Source organism: Lycium barbarum, chromosome 8 (assembly GCF_019175385.1).
Source record: "Lycium barbarum isolate Lr01 chromosome 8, ASM1917538v2, whole genome shotgun sequence".
Classification (NCBI taxonomy): Eukaryota; Viridiplantae; Streptophyta; class Magnoliopsida; order Solanales; family Solanaceae; genus Lycium; species Lycium barbarum.
In genome coordinates, this window is record NC_083344.1 from 108,179,135 (window position 1) to 108,200,616 (window position 21,482).

Genomic DNA, 21,482 nt, shown 5'->3' on the forward strand with positions numbered 1-21,482 from the left:
TGATAGAAATCTGGCCTCCAGGTAATCCATATTCTACCATTATAGTGGTAATCCAAATTATTTATATGATTCCAACCACCAAACATATTATTTGCAACTTGCTGTATCTTGTCCTACTTTATTTTAGTTTCTAGTAGGCCTATCAAACCCACCCTTTCCTCTGTGCAAAGGAGCTTAACCTCCTTTTGCTTATTAGGGCCATTCAAGCCCCTGACATTCCAGCTAAGTAAACTAGCCATTCCCACTATTAGGAATGGTCTTGCCTCTGCCATTTTCAACTGAACTGGCATTTGATACAAGCTGACTCATTACTTGAACAACTTGATCCTTCATTTGTTGTTGAGTGGTAGAACCTCTCATTGGTGTAACCCATGCAACATTCACTGCACCTATTGCTTTGGAGTTGTCAACTACATTCCCCTGAGGATCATTTGCCTTCTGTTCTCTCGCTGGTGCAGCTTCCTTTACTACTCCCACTGGTTTACCAATAACAACATTAGCAGCGTTAGCAACATTTCGTGGCTATGCACCTGTTCCAACAGTCTGTGTTTGTTTTGCCTTCCTATCCTATTGCCCCCCTGCTTGTTTTCCACCAGCTGCTCTAACTATTCTCTTTTCAGCTTCGTTAGTAGTTGGTTGTGGAGCAAGTTCTTCATTTGGTTGAGCAACCTCTTCATCTTCTGTCTGCTCAATATGTTGCACTGGCTTAGGAGCAACTTTCTTCCTACAAACATCTTCAGAGTGGCCATACTTCTTACACAACTTGCATAGAGTTGGTTTCCATTCATAACTCACTTTTTGTTCAATTAGACAACCCCTTTCATTTATAAATGTAACTGTATCTGGCAATATGGAATCCATTCCCACTTCAACCATAAGCCTAGCAAAATTAAGGCCAATTTTCCTCTCGATGTTTTTATCCACCGTTAGAGGCTTTCCAATCAAGCTTCCTATCTTACTCAGTCCCTTAGGGCTCCAATACTTAAAATCCAGACCGGGTAGCTTTATCCAGATAGGAACTGTGTACAGTTCCTCCCTAGAAAAATCCATATCTGAGTTCCAAGCCTTTACTATGAATGGCTTGCTGTCAAAATGGTAGATCCCAGCTTGAAGAACATCATTTTTACCTATAGCAGTGTCAAATCTAACCAAAACTACCCCATTCTTTAGCATAGTTATCTTATTGATGCTGTGTTTAGCTCAGATTCCCTTTTTTATGGTTTTCCACCAACCTCTTTTTTATGGTTTTCCACCCGGTGCTCGGTACCCACATTGGAGCCCAACTAAATCTAGATTCGCGCGAAGAAGTCCAACATCAGAGGGGTAAAGCGCTCCCTAACAAAAGCGACTCCATACCCAGGGTTTGAACCCGAGACCTCAATTCCCTTATATTGAGAAACAACAGATTCTGTTGTAGTACATGATATATAGGCTTTTCTTCCAATTCATTTTCGCAACAAGGCAGTGTAGTGTGGAGACAAGAAAGAGTTGAATAAGACACTCAAATACCAGTAAGTATGAAGCATTTTGACTGAACAGAATGTAAATCCTTCTGTTAATTCACATCTTAGGGAAAGTTCAAGAAAATATCAGCATTTAAAACGTGCTTACAATTTCTAACTTTTGTTTGACTGTCGAAAGCATCTTAGTAATTTGTAGTTTTAAATCAGAGTCTACTGAAACGGCGGAATATGCATTTCACTGTTTTATCTAATATACAAAATAAACTTGTGCTATTAATATTTAGCTTAAAGGAAGGCACAACTTCTTTTCGTCTTCCATATTGCTTCTGCATAACTTTTAAAAAACAGTCACTCTCAAACTTATTGTTGGAATATCTCAAGTAATATTCTGCCTGTAGATATAGAAATGAGGCGGAATATAAGAAGTAGAACTAGCTTAACCTCATACAACAAATGAAGACAAAAATGTCTGATGCCTTATCTTAAAACTACCTGAATCAAATCTGTTTAGTACTTGTTTGGTACAACAAATCTTCATTACTTAAGATTGCAAGAGTAAATGCATGAATAACTTGTCTAAAAGAAGCCACGGCAATGGCAAACTTGTGATCAATGATTGATTAAATATTAGAATTTAGATGCATATAGCAATATGCACCAAATAATACTCAGATAATCCAACATGCATGTGCTCTTGATGAAGGGTAGATAAAGACATATCCAAAGTGGTAGGGCAGATATGGAGGTCAAAATAAACTACTATTATTGTGAAAACAGGAAAGAATCAATCTTGATTGAATCATCGAGGGACCCAAAACATAGATATGTCACAATTCTTAAATAAAGAACAGCTGGTGAATGGACTAGTAAAAATAATAATTTGAGGGGCACTAATTGACAAAGCAGTGATCTTTTCCTATATTCACTTGCAACTAACTGACATAACCGTTTTCTTTTTACAATAGGGGTATTCAGGGCAGCTTGGGCACATACTAATTGGTAGAATATTTCACCAAATCCATTGTCCCTCTCTGATCTTTAGGAAAACATTTTACCTCAATAGATTTCCATAACTCTTATTTACGCTCCTTCATCAATTGGCTTAGTTCCTGTATATAAGAAATGCCATACTTAACTCATACCATAATTGCTTATATAAAGCTTATATTAATGAGCAGCAATTGCTGCTGCAAATGCAATGAAATTAGTGCAGCACCCGCGGAAATATGAACTTGCATTACATCTCAAGGCTGAAAAGATCAAGCGCAGCAAAAGCAATAAACTGTTTTTGAAAAACAGAAAAAAAAAAAAAAAAAGTTGAAAAGAAAAGACTTAAGTTTACGTAGAGTACACGGTTATGAACTAAGAAAAATGTGCTACGCCAGAAATGTATTGTTAAATCCAATTTTATCCTATCTTTGTGCAGCTACAACTTGGGAGGGAAAAAAAAAGCAACTGAGCCCACTGCTGGGATACTACAAACAATTCAAGTAACTTCTCCAAGACTCCAACTAATCTCTACATATATCAGAGAAATCATTCGCAAAAAGCATAAGCTTATTTTTTTCGCAAGACATATATCACTTGAAGCTTGTTAAAGTTGAAGAGAGGTCCATCTATCATGAGAATTCAACTCAAGACGCTCTATCATCATGCTAAACACAATATTCTTCTCCGCCAAACATTAACTACAACCACCTCATCAGCATCAACAAAGTTAGCAGATGTTCCCAAGGATCACGTGGCAGTTTATGTTGGAGAGAGCCATAATAATAAGCATCGATTCGTGGTTCCAATCTCTTGCTTGAAGCATCCTTTGTTTCAAGACTTGTTGAGGCATGCAGAGGAACAATCCAGATTTGATTATCCAAGAGGGGGCCTTACCATCCCATGCAGTGAGACTGCATTTCTATGTATCACTTCTCACTTGAATGGCATTACCAATTAACAAAGGAGGATTGCAAGTCTTGTTCTTCAAGTTGTAACACCACGTATATTGTAGGTTAGAAGCTTACTAGTTACTTAATAGATTACAACAGTCCTAACTTTACCGGGACATTGGATATATTTTCTTGTAATATCTCAGTTGTTTAAGCTAATACATTTCTTTAAGGCATCACACTATCCTCAATTCCCTATTATTAGAAAACATATCCAATAGGTGGAAAGAGGACACTTTTGAACCATTTCTAATAAATTAAGGGTATTTTTACCCTTTTCCTATTTGATTTGCTTCTATCTCCGGGCTGTCTCAAACTATCTGATCCAAATAATTATCATTACTAATAGCGTAACAGCTTTATACATTGCCAAGTCACTTGCAAAATTCCTTCAGAGTGAAAAACTTGTATGCAATCATTTCGACACTGAAATCATGGCATGCAATGCATTTTTCATTAAAACGAAACCGATAACGTGATCTGCATTACCCCTAATTTGTGGCTTCTTGCATAACTAATCCCAACAATACGCCTTTCCAACTTATATCATATTCTCTGTGCCTGTCTTTGGTATTAGTCCCTTTGTACCGCATGATTCTGTTTTGTTTTTGCTTTGGAAAAATTGTTTACAATTTCGACGTTTCCCTTTCCACAAGTAAGCGCTAAGAAAAGTCTTAAAAGTTTTTCATTCAAGAAGTTGAGCCCTGAGCAAAGATACAATCATTTTCATTGTATCCTGTTTTATGTTAGACTAATTTGGTGTGTCTCGGCCAGATTAACATCTTTTCTCATTCTATTTTTATTAACATGCCCTATTGGGATTTCATTTGATAAATAAGTTGGATCTTTTATTAGGAGGTAGAGAGATGAATGAACACGCGGAACTCCTATTATTTCTCATTTTCTTATTAATAATGAGCCTAATTCTAATACTTTGCATAAATTAAGGGATTTTTACACAAAAAGTCCCACCGAATTCACCATTTTTTTTTCTAGCCGATATACATAAATTATATATTGATTGTATACTTCTATACACATATAATAAATACAACTAGTAAATTTATGTAAGTAATCAAATATGCAATTAGGATGGTACTTATTCAAATTGGATTTACCAATCTTTGCTTCCTAACATTGATCCACACACCTCTCCACCAAACCCCCCCCCCCCCCCCCCCCCCCCCACAAAAAAAAAAAAAAGTAATATATATACATATAACTTATAGATTTTTCCAAAGGAGCCCCATAAGGCTAGGGGATCTAGAGGAAATAACTTAGCAACAATTAAATTAAAATAGGGGTAACTATAGAAAGTACCAACAATTTGTTACTAAAACAGCACCACATACTGGTTTAAGCTCCATGAGAACCGTATAATTATCACATATGATTTGATGTCTTGGTTGGTGAAGAAGCAATATATATGACACATCAATTCTTCACAACCTTAGAGCATTGCTTATAAATGAAGTCTTTAATCTCAAGAATTAGTTGTGTAGATTCAGGAAGCTCAGGGAAAATGTAGAAAGCATGCACCATGGTTGGGTACTCTGATAGGTAAACTTCTTTGCCAGACTTCTTTAACCACTCATAATACCTCCTTTGCCAATCTTGAAGGGAATCAAACCCACTCACCACCACCATTGTTGCCGGAAAGTCCAGCTTTGATATATCAATAGCTCTTGGACCGCTAACATTAATAACCTCATGGTCCCGGTCTATCCCTTCACCTGCAGGGGCATATTCCATGTATTAGTTATGAGTTCGTGTGAACTCATAGATTTTGTCTTAGGCGTATGTGTTAAAAAAATTCATTAATTTTGTACAAATAATAGATTTTGAACCCAATAAATTTGATGAAAGTGGTCGAATTACGGATTCAAATGCATAAAATTTAAATTCTAGATTCACCTGGAGGCAGGAATGCCTTCCACATCCAATCTGTCCGAGACGATGATATCAATGGGTCAATTTCTGCTAGCCTTATTTCTGCCTCGGTTCGTTCTTCCCCTCCGAAAAACGGTTGTATAGCCACCAGTCCAATCACCTTTTAGATTCAGATGATTTTTCAATACTTACCTCATAAAAAGTAAATTATTTTTAAAAGGTTGATGATATTTAAACTAGAGTACTGAAGCACAAAATACAGTAAATGGCAAATCCAGATTCAGGGAAAATTGTCTCTTCAATTTGATTAGTTTAACATGCTTAGATTTTGGGCAAATAGGGCATATACATTTTTAAAAGTACCACTATTTCATACTAGTTCCCATGTCTAAGGGGCTGTTTGGACTTTTTTTTTTCTTTTTTCTTTTTCAAAACAGATAGAGTAATATTTCAACCAAAAAAAAAATATATTGAAGATGAGTTTCAGGTTTGAGCGATTTTGATCAGTTTTTACTCACAAATTTTTTACATTTTTTTTTTAAAAGTTAAATGTATGTCCCAACAAAACTACAATTTTCACCAAGGGCGGAGCGATGGTGGTCAACCGAACACCCTTCATCGGAAAATTAAACTATATATAGGTTAAATATTACTTTATATGCATATATACAGAAGCTTGAACACCGTTTGACACAATAGAGAGCAGTAGCTCAGCGGCAGAGCGCATGCATAAAGTTGTAGGACGTCCAGGTTTGATTACTTCCGGGTCATTTGCACGATTGCCCTTCAAAGGCACTGGTCTTTAATTTTTGCCCCTCAAATTGGTGGTTTTTAATTTTTTTCCTTCGCTAAAAATCTCTTGATTTTGGGTTCGAACCCTCGCTCAGTCAAAAATTTTGTTTAAGAAAAAAATCGCAAGGTAGAATTTGGATTCGCAATGCAAAAAGGGCAAAGTTTTGCAAAACTTTACCTCAAGCAGGGTTTCAAACTCTACCTTAACATAGAGTTTTGCCTTCACCGGAAGACAAACAATCTTTTTATTATTTATTTATTTTTTAATTTTTTTAACTTAGTTGGAATTATACAAACTTCTGCCTTAAGGCCTAACTTTTACACAAATAGGCCTAACTTTACTACAAACCTCTGCCTTGTGAAATTCCTTTTTTATTTTTTTACTGAGCTGGGATTCACACCTAGAAACTCGAGGTATTAGGCGAAGGACAAAAATTAAAGATCACCAATTTGAGGGGCAAAAATTAAAGACCAGTGCCTTTAAAGGGCAATCCGCCCAAAAAAATGATTACTTGCGTCCACGTTTCATTTTTTTTTTTTTTTGCAGATTGCTCTTCTTTTGGGCTGGTTTTTAATTTTTACCCCTTAAATTGGTGGTCTTTAATAATTGTCCTTCGCTTAACACCCAGAGAACCTGGGTTCAAACCCAGGCTCAATAAAAAAAAAAATTGCAAGGCATAAGTTGGGATTCGCAGGGCAGAATTTGGGATTTCTCAAGGCATAAGTTGGGGTTCTTATGCCTTAAGGCAAATTTTTACCCAAAATTAGGCCTTAAGGCCTAACTTTTGCCAAAATTAGACCTTAAGGCAGAGGTTTGTAAAATTTTAGGAATATATATATATATATATATATATATATATATATATATATATATATATATATATATTGCCTTATGCGAAGTTTGAAATCCAACTTATGCCTTACGGAATAAGTTCGGGTCCAACTTATGCCCTGCGAATCCCAACTTATGTCTTACTAATTTTTTTATTGAGCGGGGTTCGAATCCAAAACCAAGAGACTTTTAGCGAAGGGCAAAAATTAAAGACCACTTATTTGAGGGACAAACATTAAAGATCACCCCAGCGAAAGGAAATCCTGCAAATTGCACGTTGTGCCATATAATTTTGTGGGCCTGCCTTTTTCCTTTAAAACTAAGCCTAAGCTCCTGTAAATATTGCGGAGTGTGATTTTTTTCTTTTTTTAGAACAACTACGTATATATATATATCTTAAGGAGAATATTTACGAAATGTGACGATAGTTTTATATTTACAAAACATAACATTACAAACCTTGTACAAAACATGCTTTTTAAAATTAAAAAAAATAATCTTTTTTTATTTTTTTATTTTTTTTAAAAAAAAACATTTTAATTTTTTTTAAAATATTTTTTTTATTTTTTAAAAAAAAAAAAAATTTCGCTCAAAAATTTATGTATGAAAGTTGTATGAAATGTATATATGTCGCTCAAGACTTGAAAAGTTCACCCAAAATTTAGTGTATGAAAACAGTATGAAAAATGTATGAAATGTGTATATCCCGTTCAAGGCTTAAAAATTCACTCAAAATTGTGTGTATGAAAACAATATGAAATTTGTATCTCGGTCAAGTTTTAAAATTTCGCTCACATTTTCATGTATAAAGTTCATGTTAGATTTCTGTAAAATTAATACAACCACAACAACATTGTATACAACTTTGATACAACATTCAAGACTTAAAATAATCGCTCAAATCTTTGTGTATGAAATGTATATATCTTGCTCAAGGCTTAAAAGGTTCGCTCAAATTTTATGTATGAAGAACGTATGAAATGTGTATATCTCGATCAAGACTTAAACATTACGCTCAAAATTTTATGTATGAGAATGGTATGAAATGTGTATATCTCGCTCAAGACTTAGATTTTCATTCACATTTTTTGTATATAAAGTTCATATTAGGTTTCTAGAAAATTAATACAACTACAACAATATTGTAACAACTTTCATACAATATTCAAGGCTTAAAGTTTTCGCTCACAATTTTGTTTATGAAAATTATATTAAAAATTTCGTTCACACATACACATTTCATACATTTTTATACAGCTTTCATACACAAAAATTTGAAGTAATTTTTAAAGCCTTTTAGCAACAAAAAAAATAAAAAAAATAAAAAAATTATTTTTAAAAAAAAAAAAAAAAAAACGAAAAATATTCGTAATATATCATTATGTTTTGTAAATAAAAAAAACTATCTATATATTTTGTAATAAAAAGTCTTAAATAGGTACCCTATGTAATTTTCCATTCTTTTTTCTTTTGGTGCACTTAATCATCAAAAAAAATTATTTACTATCTAAAGTTTGAACACCCCTCTTGAAATTCCTCGCTTCGGCACTATTTTCACATATCCTTTTTATACTTTTCTCACATACCATTTTTTTTAAAAGAAAATAGCACATACTTTATGTCCAAACACTTATTAATTAATTTGACCGACACTATTATTAAATTATGGAAAGAATATGGAGACGAAAGGAATATATCAGAATAAAGGATAAATATTCTTTACTTAATGGACCCAATTTCGTGTAATTGGTACAAGTGGCAAGAGGCCCCCAATTAGTAAAAGCCCTCAACTAACTATGACGTGAAAAAGTGAAGAAAAGGTAAAAGTTTAATCATCAAGGGAGAAAATCTGTACTAGAATGTAGAGCACCTGATGAGATTTGTTTGCTCAATATATTTACCCCTTTTGTTCAATTCCTCTCACTTTGTTCAAAGTTGAAAAAGTGGAGACTTGTAATGCAATGTTTCCACAGTTGGACCAAAATATAACTAGCGACTTGATTAACAAATGGAAAGGCATAAACGCAAAGAAATACGTACAAGCAATCTACAAGAGATAATATGTGAAACATTAAAAATTATTTATTACTTGATATAAAATATGTATTTGTTAAATTATATTAAATAATTAAAAATTGGTAACTAATATGGTAAAAGTAATCAATATTTTCCGTTCATGTGAATGTAGTACAAACTTCATACTTTGTTGCATTTTTCAAATAATGAAAAGATAGCTATGAGTTTAGAAAGTATATTTTTAATGACAATCCAAATTCATTTATCTATTTAAATAATAGAGAATATGAGCGAAATGAAATTTAAATATACATACTTGGCATGCAAGCACATACATGCATAAATATATACATAACTTTATTCATGTAATATTAAAATAATAATTAGCGTTAGTGGAGATCATGAAGTGGTGGGTTGGGGGTGGGGTAAGGGTTATGTAACGTGGACGTTAAAAACAACTACGTAGTATTTATTTATTAAGCATAATAAAGGTCAACCTTAAATAAAGCCTAAAAAGAAGGAAAATGCTGGTTTAAAGCTACTTGTTATACTAGTTAGTCCTATTCCCTAAATTCTAGGCTTAAATAATGGTTCTCTAAGTATTTGATTAATAGGCAAGCGAACGTTTAAAGCGGGTAAAACAATTAAATAGGTTTATTTTATGTTTAATTATTCAAAAATATTAATTGGTTAAATTATTAACCTAGTTTGAACTCTTTTTTATTTTTTTGCACGGATTGCCTTTCATTTGGGGTGGTCTTTAATTTTTGCCCTTCAAATTGGTGGTCTTTAAATTTTGCCCTTCGCCTAATATATCGAGGTTGTGGGTTCGAACCCCAGCTCAATAAAAAAAAAAACACAGCAAAATTGCTTCAAAAATTTGCAAATTCTGTTCATGTGCAAAGGCAGAATTCTGGCTGAAATTCTGCCTGAATGGCAAAAGTTAAAGACCATCATTTTGAGGGACAAAAATTACAGACCACCCCAACGAAGGACAATCCTGCAAATTGCCCGATTGAACTACTAATGCATCATAACCAAATTTCGCAAAAAATGTACCTTCAACATACAAAGATTTTTATACAATGATTTTTCGATTTATACTTCCGCTTTCAAAATTTATTACTATAATTTCTTTTTTCCCAAAACCATTAATAAAAATACAGTATATACTTAGAGCCACGTGTGTATTTATGCTTCAATGCAAAACAAAAAGAAAAAAGAAAAGGCAATAAGAAGAGATTTTGTAAGGGATTTTTGCCTTTTTAAATAACTGACACGATAATTCAGCAATAATAATTGTGGTCTGCAATAAATAAAAGAAATATACGAATAAATGGTGCTCCATAATTTTGTCCGAGTAAAATATATTTTCTGCCCCATTTTATATGACACTCTTTTTTCTAATTAATATGACACATTTTATATTTAGAAATAATTTAAGTTTAAAATTTATTTTTTATCCTTAATAAAATAATTAACAGCCAGACAAATACTCAAGACTTATTTGACACCATAAATTTTAAAAATCTTTTCATAGTTATTAAATTCTGTGCTCCATCAAATATCTCGTAATAACAGGACAAAGGGAGTATTAAATGTATGACGTGGCATATGTATGGGCATGGCATATCATCATTATGAGAAAATGGAGAGAGGGGTCTACCTTAAGTGAGTTGAAGTCCGACGTCAATTCCGATGCACGTTTAGCCACATGATGAGCGATGTTACCTCCGGCACTATCTCCGGCAACAAAGCAACAAGACAAATCAACATTTTCCGGCAATATCCCCCTGTTCTTCTCATTATCAAGAAACTTCAACACATCAAATCCATCATCATACTGTGCTGGATATCTGTCGGAGACAATTCAGAATTTAAGCCTTATGAGTTTAAATTTTAGCATTAAATTATTATATTTTTAAGTTATGGATTTATATTTACTAATTTTTACTTCATCTGTCACAATTTATGTGATACAGTTTGAATTTCGAAAGTTAAACTTATTTATTTGATCCTAAATTCAAGCATACAAGTTTTTTAAAAATGACTTACCTATTTAAAAATTACATAAAAAATATTATAAGTTACAATAATTAATAATTTAAAATATTTAAAGAATATACGAATAAATTTCGATTAAAAAAATTATTTAACTCTTGAAATTTGAATGAGTATTATTTTAGTAAATTTTTAAACATAAATTTATATTTTGCGCGAAATTACTGGTTTCAAATTACATCCACCTCCGAATACCTGTGTTCCGGAGCCAGCCGATAATTAACAGAGACAACAACAGCCGGCAATTTCCTCGCGAAACGGCGGCAAACAGCATCGTACGCAGTCGTATCAGCGCTGAGATAAACAAATCCACCGCCGTGAAAGAATACAATTATGGGAAGTGAAATCAAGTTCCGAGATTCATCTGTTGTTGGAATGAATAGACGGAACCAGAGATCACGGGAAGAATCAACGGTTATGTCAAAGGATTTAACGTTGTTGATTGGATTAGGATTGGATGATGTTCTGAGACGGCAGATTGATAGAAGACGGCGGTTAACTGTGCCGTTTGGACGGCGTGAATAGTCTGTAACGGCAGAGACGACGTATAACGCGACACGTGTCTTCCAAGGAAGTCCCGGCGGTGACTTCTTCGCCATATATGCAAACACAAAAAGCGAGAGAGAAAAACGGAGAGAAACTGTGATGGGTGGAAATTGAAATCATAAAGTGGAGCGGAAATGTAGTTGAACAGAATCAGTGAGAGTTGTTAGTGTGATGAAGGGTATTTATGGAATTTCAATTTGTCCAGTTGTTATTCTCACTTCTTCCTCACGTGTCCTTTTCCTCAAAATCGGTGCTTCTCAATGTGAAGCGTATTCTCTCTCACTTACGTAGTTACGGTCCATTTCTGTTTAGATGGTTGTTACTTGTTACGTATATTTTATAACATATCGTATTATGTTGCATTATATTATATTGTATTATTTTGATGAGGACACCGTTTGAATATATTTAATTGTTTTCATTATTATATAATGTCACACAGGAATTGGACTCAGTGGCGGAGCCACATGCATCGAAGGGAGCCAAAAAATTATACTATGTAAATACGTAAAAATAATATTTTTTATGTATATATACTATGTGTTGAACCCCTTTAATTTCGTCGTATATTTATTTTTTTATATTTTGACACCCTTCAATAAAAATCCTAGTTCCGTCACTGGTTAGACTCACGTTGATCCGAGGAGTGTCAAGCGACACCGCTTCATCGGAAAATTTTATTTTATATATATGTCCATAAACTGATATATAGAAAGAAAAATGACACCCCTTAATACTGAGATTCACTTGGAGCGTTAGTTTGGAGCATTATTTTCTTGTTCGAGGTTACGGGTTCAAATCTCAACCTAAACCATTTTTGTGACAAATATGACTTGTGTTGCTAAAAATTGTGGTTATGTAGTATCGAACCCAACAACCTCTTATAGCTTAAAATAAAACATAACGAATGGATCAAGGCTCTCTTTGTGATGATGATGGTGGTTTCTTCGGTTGACCATTGTTGAACGCGTCATATACAAACACAAAAAGCAAGAGAGAAATCGTGATGTGTGGAAACTGAAAAAACAGTTGAGCAGAACCACAATAATGAGAGTTGTTGGTACGATGTTTTTGGAATTTCACTTGTGCAGCTATTGTGTTCCTTACGTGTTCTTTTCCTCAAATTGGAGTTCTTTGCTTCTCTTCTTGTTCTTTGTCCCTCTGTGTGGAAGCATATTCTCTCACTCTTACGTGCCATTACTACTCTCTTCACAGATTTCTTTCTTTCTCTAGTCTTCACTTGAGCAAGAGTGGACTGTGGACATAAATCTCGAAAGATTGAAAAATCGTACCGAACCGGATTGATTTGATTCATTGGTTTCGATTCTCCGATTTAGTTTTGAAACTAGGCTACATGAATTGGAAGTTTGAGATTCAAACTTTTAAACTTTAAGCATGAATTCGGATATATAATCTTTAAATTTTTTGAATAAAAAATTATATATTTAAAAATTACGTAGAAAGTACTCCCTCCGTCTCAATTTAAGTGTCGTACTTTTCTTTTTGGTCTGTTCAAAAAGAGTATCTCCTTTTATATTTAGTAAATTTTTCAATTCCAACATCATACATGATAAGTTTAAGACCACATGAGTTAAGGGATTACGCACATCTTTAATTTAATATCACACAATTCAAAAGTCTCCCTTTATTACTAAATTTTTATGTTCGGTTAAACTAAAACACTCAAACTAAGACAGAAGAAATACCATATATCATACTAATTAACAACTTAAAATGCTTAAAAGACGTATAAAGAAATTCTGATCATAGAAATACTTAGTTGACTCTCTAAAATGGGACGAACAAAGTAATATTTTAAAGACTTCGGTTTCCCATTAACAGAAATTTTATTTACTTTGTCACTTTCCTCTAGCTACCTGGATAAACTTTGCATTTTTCTTTTCTTTCTTCGTCGCTCTTCCTTTGTCACCAACTGTTTCTAATCTTCTTAACCTCTTCTTTTTCCCTCCATTAATGTGGTTTGATTGTTCTGACTGCCTAATGGGGTTGGGGGGGGGGGGGGGGGTTGGGAAGGTGAGTAGGTGAGTATCTAATAGAGTATAGTGAGTTGGCAACGTAAATGATTCAAAAAGTGACATTTGAGACCAAAATAACCCATTAAAAAAAAAGTTACTTAAGTATCTTTTGCGCACTAAATTAGTGCGCAACAGGGGTTTAATAAAACGGCCACGACCCTTTGTTCTTGGCCAAAAAATTTGAAATTCACGTTTTTTCCGTACTTTGACCAAAGATTAGTCATGTTTCAAATCGCCGAAATATCAATATTTTATATAGACCTGATATATATTTATGCGAACAATAATGTAGGCTCATCACATCAAGTATACCTATACGTTTGGATCGTCGTTTTAGGGATTGTAAAGTGGCCCGAAGTAAGTTTTGTTTGTTTGGAAACTTGTTATCTTTAGGTTTAAGTGTTTTATTTTATAGGGTTTTGATTAATCTAGGACGTCGCACGAGTTATTATTAAACGACAATAAAAACTAAGATAACTAACTATCATTAAGAAAATAATACCAAAAAAAAATATATAATATTAACATAAAATGTACATTTTATTTACAAATACACAATCTCCATGTCACGCCCCGAACCATGGCCTGGACATAACACGACACTCGGTGCCTGACTGCATGTGACCGAGCGAACCACATGACTTGCTAAATCATCATAATGCATAACATAAGCGGAATATAACGTGAATGCATGATGAGCCTTTATAAAATGTAGTAAGTCATAATACTTAATAAAGTACTTGTTTAAACATGAGTGAGCCAAAATGGCTATACGACTCCAAATGTTTGACATGACATAACTGACTTGTCTAGTCTATGAAACCTCTATCATGAGTCTGACTGGAAAACATACTTACTGGGACAAGGCCCCCAGCATACCTTTAGATGCATAATTAATCATAAAATAAAAGTTGACTAAACCCCGAATGAGATGGGGCTCACCAATAAGCTGATACGAATGTTGTTCTATTGAGCAGATGTGTCGTCCTGTATATCAGTACCTGCATCGTGAAATGCAGGCCCCCGGGCAATAAAAAGGGGACGTTAGCACATTGAATGTACTGGTATGTAAAACAACTGAAAGAAATAACATAGGACATGGAATAACATGATAAGAACTGAAACTGAAAACCTGGACATGAACATGAGTGCATACATATAAATATATAAAACATGGTAAAAATATCATAAGTGGGGAGAGCAATAACTTATAACCGATCCATGGTCTGGTGCTTGCGTCCCGCCAGCAGAACACTTAGTCTTTGCCAGGGAACATGAGATTTAATAAAATATGAAAGGATCCAGTCATTATGAGAGATCGTCCGGGACATGGGTGGAGCGATCCTCATCCTACGGTGGCTACGTAGTTTCAGGCTATCTGAAGCCCTCCTCGGTAATCAATGCAACTCCCAAAACATAAACATGTAAAATAGTGGCACTTGCTGCCCATGGTATATCATGAATCATAACTTGCTTGTACATAATGTTCATGAATCATAACTTGCTTGTACATGGTTTTCATGAATCATAACTTGCTTGTATAGTTTCATAAGGTAACTTGTCATAGTCTTGCAAAACATGTTTTTGGTTCATGAGTAATAACAATAGTTCGAAATCATATATATATATATATATATATACTTTTCTTGAAAACATGCTTGTAACTTGCTGGATGAAATCATAAAGTTTCATATAAACGTAATGAGAACACATGAGGAAGAATTCATGGATTAAGCTAGGATTCCTAATATCCGTAATGGAAGATTAGGAATACAATAACGAACATAGATACCAAATTCATGTACATACATACATTATTACGGGCTACCAATATGTTGGGTTTAATGCCCTAGGATTTGAACTTCATAGATTTTACGAAACGGATCATGGGGAAGAACGTAGAGATTCCCACATGTGGATGGAAGTTCTACATACCTTGACTTCTTGCTTTTGAGCGTATCACAATGTCTTTCAATCCCTTCAACTTTAATCTATAGCAATATAGGTCATAGGGATTCTATATTAGCAACAATATTCAAGCTTTGATCATCTAAGCATTTTATCAAACACTTGGTGGGCATGAAGCTCCACAACCTTCATTAATGGTGTTTTCTTCACCCAATCCCCATTCTATTACTTCTATATGATTATACAATCTCTATTAGATGTAATTAACATCATTCTTCATCACCCATATGCATACAACAATCCCAAGTCAACAACCCAAAAACCCTAGCATAGTTCATATAATTCTCTTTATCAAACCCATTTTTTATTCTCCCAAGAATTCATCAATTCACAACTATAAATGATTAGGGAGTAGAAACATTACCTTTTTGAAGTCCAATCCTCTTGAATTCGGGTTCTAGGGTTTTCCACATCCAACAATAATGTTCCAATCCTAACTCTATGGATTAGAAGAGTTTACTCAAGTTAGAAAGGGATTAGAGACTTGGATTCAACCTAGAATTATGATAAAAACTTACCTTGGAAGGTTTTGAGGGTTGGGACTTGTTCTCTCTGAATTTGGAGTGAGTTTTCGTGAATGGGGTGTGAATAAATGAAGTGGAAAGTGTTAAATGGAGTTTTAAACTTGTTTTCAAACCCATTTTACGTCCAATTTTACGTCCCGTACAATTTGTACGGACCGTATATCATACCGTATAATCATTCCAGTGATTTGGACATTCTGGACCAATTATACGGCTGGAATATACCGCCCGTATAATTTTTACGGTCCGTATGTTCCACCGTATAATTTTTACGGTCCGTATGTTTCCACCGTAAACTGACAGAACACTGTTTAGTAAAACGGGCATAACTCTTTGCACAGATGTCCGTTTGAGGCCCATAATATACCGTTGGAAAGATATTTCAAAGGGCTACAACTTTCATCAAGGAAGTTCTCCAAAATTACAATTTAATAATGGGGTTATGGTCGTTGGAAGTAAGACCTTCTATAAACTCACTTGCAAATATGCCCCGTATAGTGGTTTTCAACTTTGCTTTGCCAAAGACTCTTCTCATGTATTGATTGGGTTTCAAACATCATTTATACACTACTAAAATTGGGTTTATTATACCCCCATCTTATGAGATAAATCTTAGCCCGAAGCTACGAGGTGTTACACTCCATCCCCCTAGGTCCCACACGTGGGAGCCTTTAGAATAACCCGAGGCCAAAGGCGAACCCTACCACCCTCACCATCATCTCCAACCCCCTTCTTCCTCTTAATCCGTACATGCTCTATGGCATGATCATTTTGCCTTCCCTTCCTTGGGGCCTTGTTGAAAATATGCTTCTTATGGGAGACGACGGTGGCCGAAATGTCATCAGCTTCAGGAAATGACTCAATCTCAGCAGGAGACGGGTCCACAGGCGTAGAAGAATAAACCTGAAATAACATGTAAACAATTTAGTTTAGATTTATTCTAAACTAAACATGAAATAACATATAAACAATTAATTAATACATTATTTTATTATAAAGAATCAAACATGTGTGTCGACGGGCTCCTGAGATGGCTGGTGAGAGGGCTCCTAAGCTGGCTCCTCAGCAGTCTCCTGAGCGGGTCCCGGAGCCGGAGATGTAGATGGTGCCGGAGCTGGAGCTGGAACCTAAGAAATGGAAAATTATATAATAATTAGTATAAATATTTTAATTTGTTAAAATAATTATTTTAAACACTTACATCTTGGCTCGGAGATGTAGATGGTGCCAGAGCTGGAGCTGGAACCTAAGAAATGGAAAATTATATAATAATTAGTATAAATATTTTAATTTGTTAAAATAATTATTTTAAACACTTACATCTTGGCTCGGAGATATAGATGGTGCCAGAGCTGGAGCTGGAACCTAAGAAATGAAAAATTATATAATAATTAGTATAAATATTTTAATTTGTTAAAATTTTTATTTTAAACACTTACATCTTGGCTCGGAAACATGTCGAAGTCTTCGAATAAGGACTCGAAGTCCAGCTCCCATGCCACCCTGTAGATCACGAACTGGCCGCTCGCCCTGTGGATAACGAACTAGCGGCTATACGAACGATGGCCAGAACATGTGATCTGAAAATAAATCTGGTGTATATAGAGATGTCGACGGTCACCTTGAAATCGACGGGATCTCTGAAGTCGATGGAGGCTGCTGGGCTGGAGCTGGAATTGGAGCATGCTCGTCAAGCTCATCTACTAGACCACCAGCCCCTCTGGCCCCACCCCCTTTGTGACCAGCCCCTTTGTAACCAGCCCCTCTGTCCCTACCACCACGGCCACCAGCCCCTCTGGCCCCACCCACTCTGTCACCCCTCCCCCCCTTCTGCCACCACCACCTCCAGCATGACCACAACCACGATCACCCGATGCTTGATTTGGGACCTCTGGAACATGCTCGTCGAAACGTCTGAGCTTCTGTGCCTGTAGCATACTACCCTCGGCTAGCTGATCCATCTGCGCTGCATATCCCACTGTTTCGGGGGCCTCCATATGGTCCAAGCTCTCCCAGCGCATCCTTTGTACGGTCCATAGCTGCATTTGTTTGCAAATATTAATAATTGAATAAATTTGTAATGTAATACATAAGACGATTAATTAAGTTTAAGACTAGTAAAACTTACCAACGCCATACTATCCTGCGAATGATGCATATCCTCGACCATCTGTACGAGGCCTCGCGAGGTTGACAATCAAGCTGCGAGTGATCCGCGTGTACCACTCCATGTACATCTAGACCGGAGTCGCATGTCCGACCGCCGCTAGCGTCCCCATCCTCTGATCCCAACGGTGGACCTGGAGCTGCATAAAGGCCCGCCATGCATCAGTGACGGTCGCACGCTCGTCCCCCGAATAATGGTCGTGCTCCCAAGTAACCGGCTCAGGTATATTTTGTACATGGCCGACTTGTTGTAAGACGCGGTCGGGCGCGTAATTCTCAACAATATCCATATGTATCAACGGACACCACGACCTCCACGTGTGCCTACCAGCCCTACAAAACGTCGGCAGCTGATCCAAAATTTGACCATACGGTGTCCATATAAAAGCCTGTAAAAAGAATTGAATTAGTTAACAATAAAAACCTAAAATAGTAAAAAAAATAAAATAACATACTAATGTTAAATAAAAAAAACTTACCGTGTTCGCCGTCATACGATCTAACTGATCCCTAAACGGGAGAACTCTGTGGTGCGTATCTACATCTCGGATTACGCCTCTCGTCCATCTCCGCGTGTATGGTACCATATCAACAATATAGTCAAGCGGAGGGTCAGTAGCTATGGGCTGAAAAGGCCTCATCCTAGTCCACACCCATATCTGAAAAGGTCATTAAAAAAATGTTTTATTAGTCGTAGTTTCAAAAAGCTATATTTAGAATAAATTTACACACACTTAAATATATTACCTGGAGGAGCGCGCAAAATGCAGCGATATCGATTCTCAAGCCCATAGACATTCGACAGAATCTTAGATACATGTAAGCCAGAACAGTAGCGCCCTAACTGTAATATCCCAACTCGCCCAGATGCTCCAGAAACAGCAGATGCCTCAAGCTCACATGGAAACCCGATGTGTTCGGGAACAGGATGCCTCCAAATATGATGAGAAGGTACAGACGAGCACGTCGGTCAACATCCACCTGAGGTGTGTCCTCTGTAATCGGATGCTCGAGGTCTATGAGGCGTAAGTGAGTACAGAGGGAATGCATCGACACCGCAGTCTGTTGTTACGTCCCGTATTTTTATACATTGGGACAACCCGGATTAACTATGATAATTTAAGGCCAAGACTAATCCGGGATTTGAAGTCGGGACTTTTGACCTTTGATTTTATTTTGAGACATAAGTTATATATGAAATTGTGGGCATTGAACACTTAGGAAAAATTGGGACCACAATTCATAAAATTGGAATTAAAAATGTTGTGCAAAAATGCCATGGTGGCCTTGTATATTGAATGGTCCCCACACATTGTGTAGCCAATTTTAATTGGTCCAACACATTGTGTGGGCCAAAGACAATAAGAGATATTTTGTGGGACTTAAAAAAAAAAAGATGACCTTAAGTCATCTTCTCTCATTGTACAACACTTAGAAAAAATAGATCAAGAAGGTGAAAAACTCCACCATTCTCGGCCAAACCATAGAAAAATCCAACCCCATTTCAAGCCACTCCAAAAATAATTCCTTGGTGTAAACCCACTATATTGAGGTCCCTAAGTAGCGTGGAAGTATTGTTTGGGTCATCCAACTACTCATTTTGCCCATTTGCAAACCCTAGCCTATTTGGTGGATTGAAAAAGGAAGGTGAGTTCTAATCTTGTTGTTGAGTTATAAATGTTGTATGCATATCGTAGTATGCTAAAATGGATAAAAATCATGAAATATGGAATGTTGAAGTTGGGTCGTGTGTTTGGTATGTTGGCCGTGTGAGGTGTATGTGTGTGTTGTGTAATTGAGTTGATAAATTAATTCCTTGTAGTATGTTAAATTGTTGTAGTGTGTAGGATGGCTAAGAATCATATATATGAGTAGTGATAGATGAACATGAGTCACGCTATATGCCAAAGGGCACCTTAACGTCGCTTAGCGTTTGAATGGGTGTTGTGATGACTTTTATGTTGGAAATGAGAGTTTAATGTCCCAAATTGATATAGTAAGCGTTGCGGACTGATTTGGAGAACTTTGTGCATTTAATGCAATCCTTATATATGAGAACCATTAACATATATATATATATGTGTGTGTGTGTGTGTGTGTGTGTGTGTGTGTGTGTGTGTAGTGGGGACGAATGTGGGTCATATAATATGTCGAAGATCGCATTAGTATCGCTTAACGTTTTAATTGTCGTCGTTATGAATTCTAGTTGGAAATGAGCAATTAATAACTCAAGATTGATGTTGAGATTTTGTGGGCTGATTTGAGTCTTATTGTGCGTTTGATGTAAGTCGTATATTTGTGAAAAATGACATCGATATATTGTGGATTGTGATACAAAACATGACTTGAAAATGAGGAGTGTGAAAAGGGGGCTGCTCACGGTTTAGGGGGCTGTTTTCGGCCACGTTTGGAGCAAATTGTTGGATTGTTGGAAATATTATGTAAATTGTTTAGAATGCCCTTGAATATTGTTGGTAAGGATTTGGGTTAATAATTAAATGTGTGAGCGATATTGCGGCTTGAATGTAAGCCGTTGAATTGAATATTTGGAAAGTTGTCGAATGGTGTAAAAGAGAGCTACTAATGTTGTTTTGCCTTTCGAATTGATTATCGATGTTACTAGGTTGGTTATTGTGGTTGTTGTTGTTGATTTTGAGCGAGTTAAATTCTCGGGTTGGCCTATTTACAGGGGAAATGCTGCCGAATTTTCTGTAGAATTTAATGAATAGTTGGAATGAATGGCTTAAGTGCCCTTAGCTAATGTTTGGTATTCGTTGGCGTATTTGTAGACCTTGGGGAACCCGAGGCGTAGATTGGGATTTACTTTAGATTGGCTATTTTGGAGTGCGTATGAGGTATGTAAAGCAACCTCCTTTCTTTTTGTCATGCCTTAGTTTTACATAGGCTAGATTAGAGCCTTAAGGAAATTCCAAATCCGAAATCTGAGCATGATATGGTCTATATATATATATATATATATATATATATATATATATATATTCCTTGGCACTCTTATGTATGATTTGATGAAATATGAACCTTTATGTATTTGAAACAATCGCTTTCCGAACTTTGCGCAAAAGGTTTCACTTTAAAGAACTTCGAAATTTCTGAATGACATACCTTCCACATAAATGCTCGGGTTGCTCCAATAATTTTTATAAAAGTTTGCATTATGTATAATGAGTATGCTTTCCATAAGCGGGCCCGACTTGGGTAAATTCCCGTCCGTGGGTCCCGCGACTTTC

The 21,482-nt window shown here is 35.7% G+C and overlaps 2 protein-coding genes across 2 annotated transcripts; both read right to left on the bottom strand.

Moving 5' to 3' along the window:
* Positions 1-231: 231 nt before the first annotated feature.
* Positions 232-1,173, bottom strand: LOC132608098 (uncharacterized). Its single transcript, XM_060322170.1, has 2 exons — positions 594-1,173; positions 232-476 (listed from the first exon to the last, which is right to left on the bottom strand). Exons 1-2 carry the CDS (start codon positions 1,171-1,173, stop codon positions 232-234), a joined length of 825 nt encoding a protein of 274 aa, XP_060178153.1.
* Positions 1,174-4,599: 3,426 nt separating this feature from the next.
* Positions 4,600-11,808, bottom strand: LOC132606610 (probable carboxylesterase 18). Its single transcript, XM_060320184.1, has 4 exons — positions 11,190-11,808; positions 10,600-10,789; positions 5,318-5,453; positions 4,600-5,136 (listed from the first exon to the last, which is right to left on the bottom strand). The coding sequence occupies exons 1-4, from the start codon at positions 11,591-11,593 to the stop codon at positions 4,838-4,840; spliced, it is 1,029 nt and encodes a 342-aa protein (XP_060176167.1). The 5' UTR covers positions 11,594-11,808; the 3' UTR covers positions 4,600-4,837.
* Between the last annotated feature and the right edge of the window lie 9,674 nt (positions 11,809-21,482).

Bases quoted from the DNA above. Each gene is read 5' to 3' on its own strand.
- LOC132608098 (XM_060322170.1), bottom strand. From the start codon at position 1,173: ATGCTAAAGAATGGGGTAGTTTTGGTTAGATTTGACACTGCTATAGGT. The intron at 477-593 runs GTGGAAAACAAG...TTGGTAAACCAG, and splicing joins GAGAATAGTTAGAGCAGCTG to TGGGAGTAGTAAAGGAAGCT.
- LOC132606610 (XM_060320184.1), bottom strand. From the start codon at position 11,593: ATGGCGAAGAAGTCACCGCCGGGACTTCCTTGGAAGACACGTGTCGCG. The intron at 10,790-11,189 runs GTATTCGGAGGT...TGTCTCCGACAG, and splicing joins CGGCTGGCTCCGGAACACAG to ATATCCAGCACAGTATGATG. The intron at 5,454-10,599 runs GTAGACCCCTCT...TGAATCTAAAAG, and splicing joins CGGACTTCAACTCACTTAAG to GTGATTGGACTGGTGGCTAT.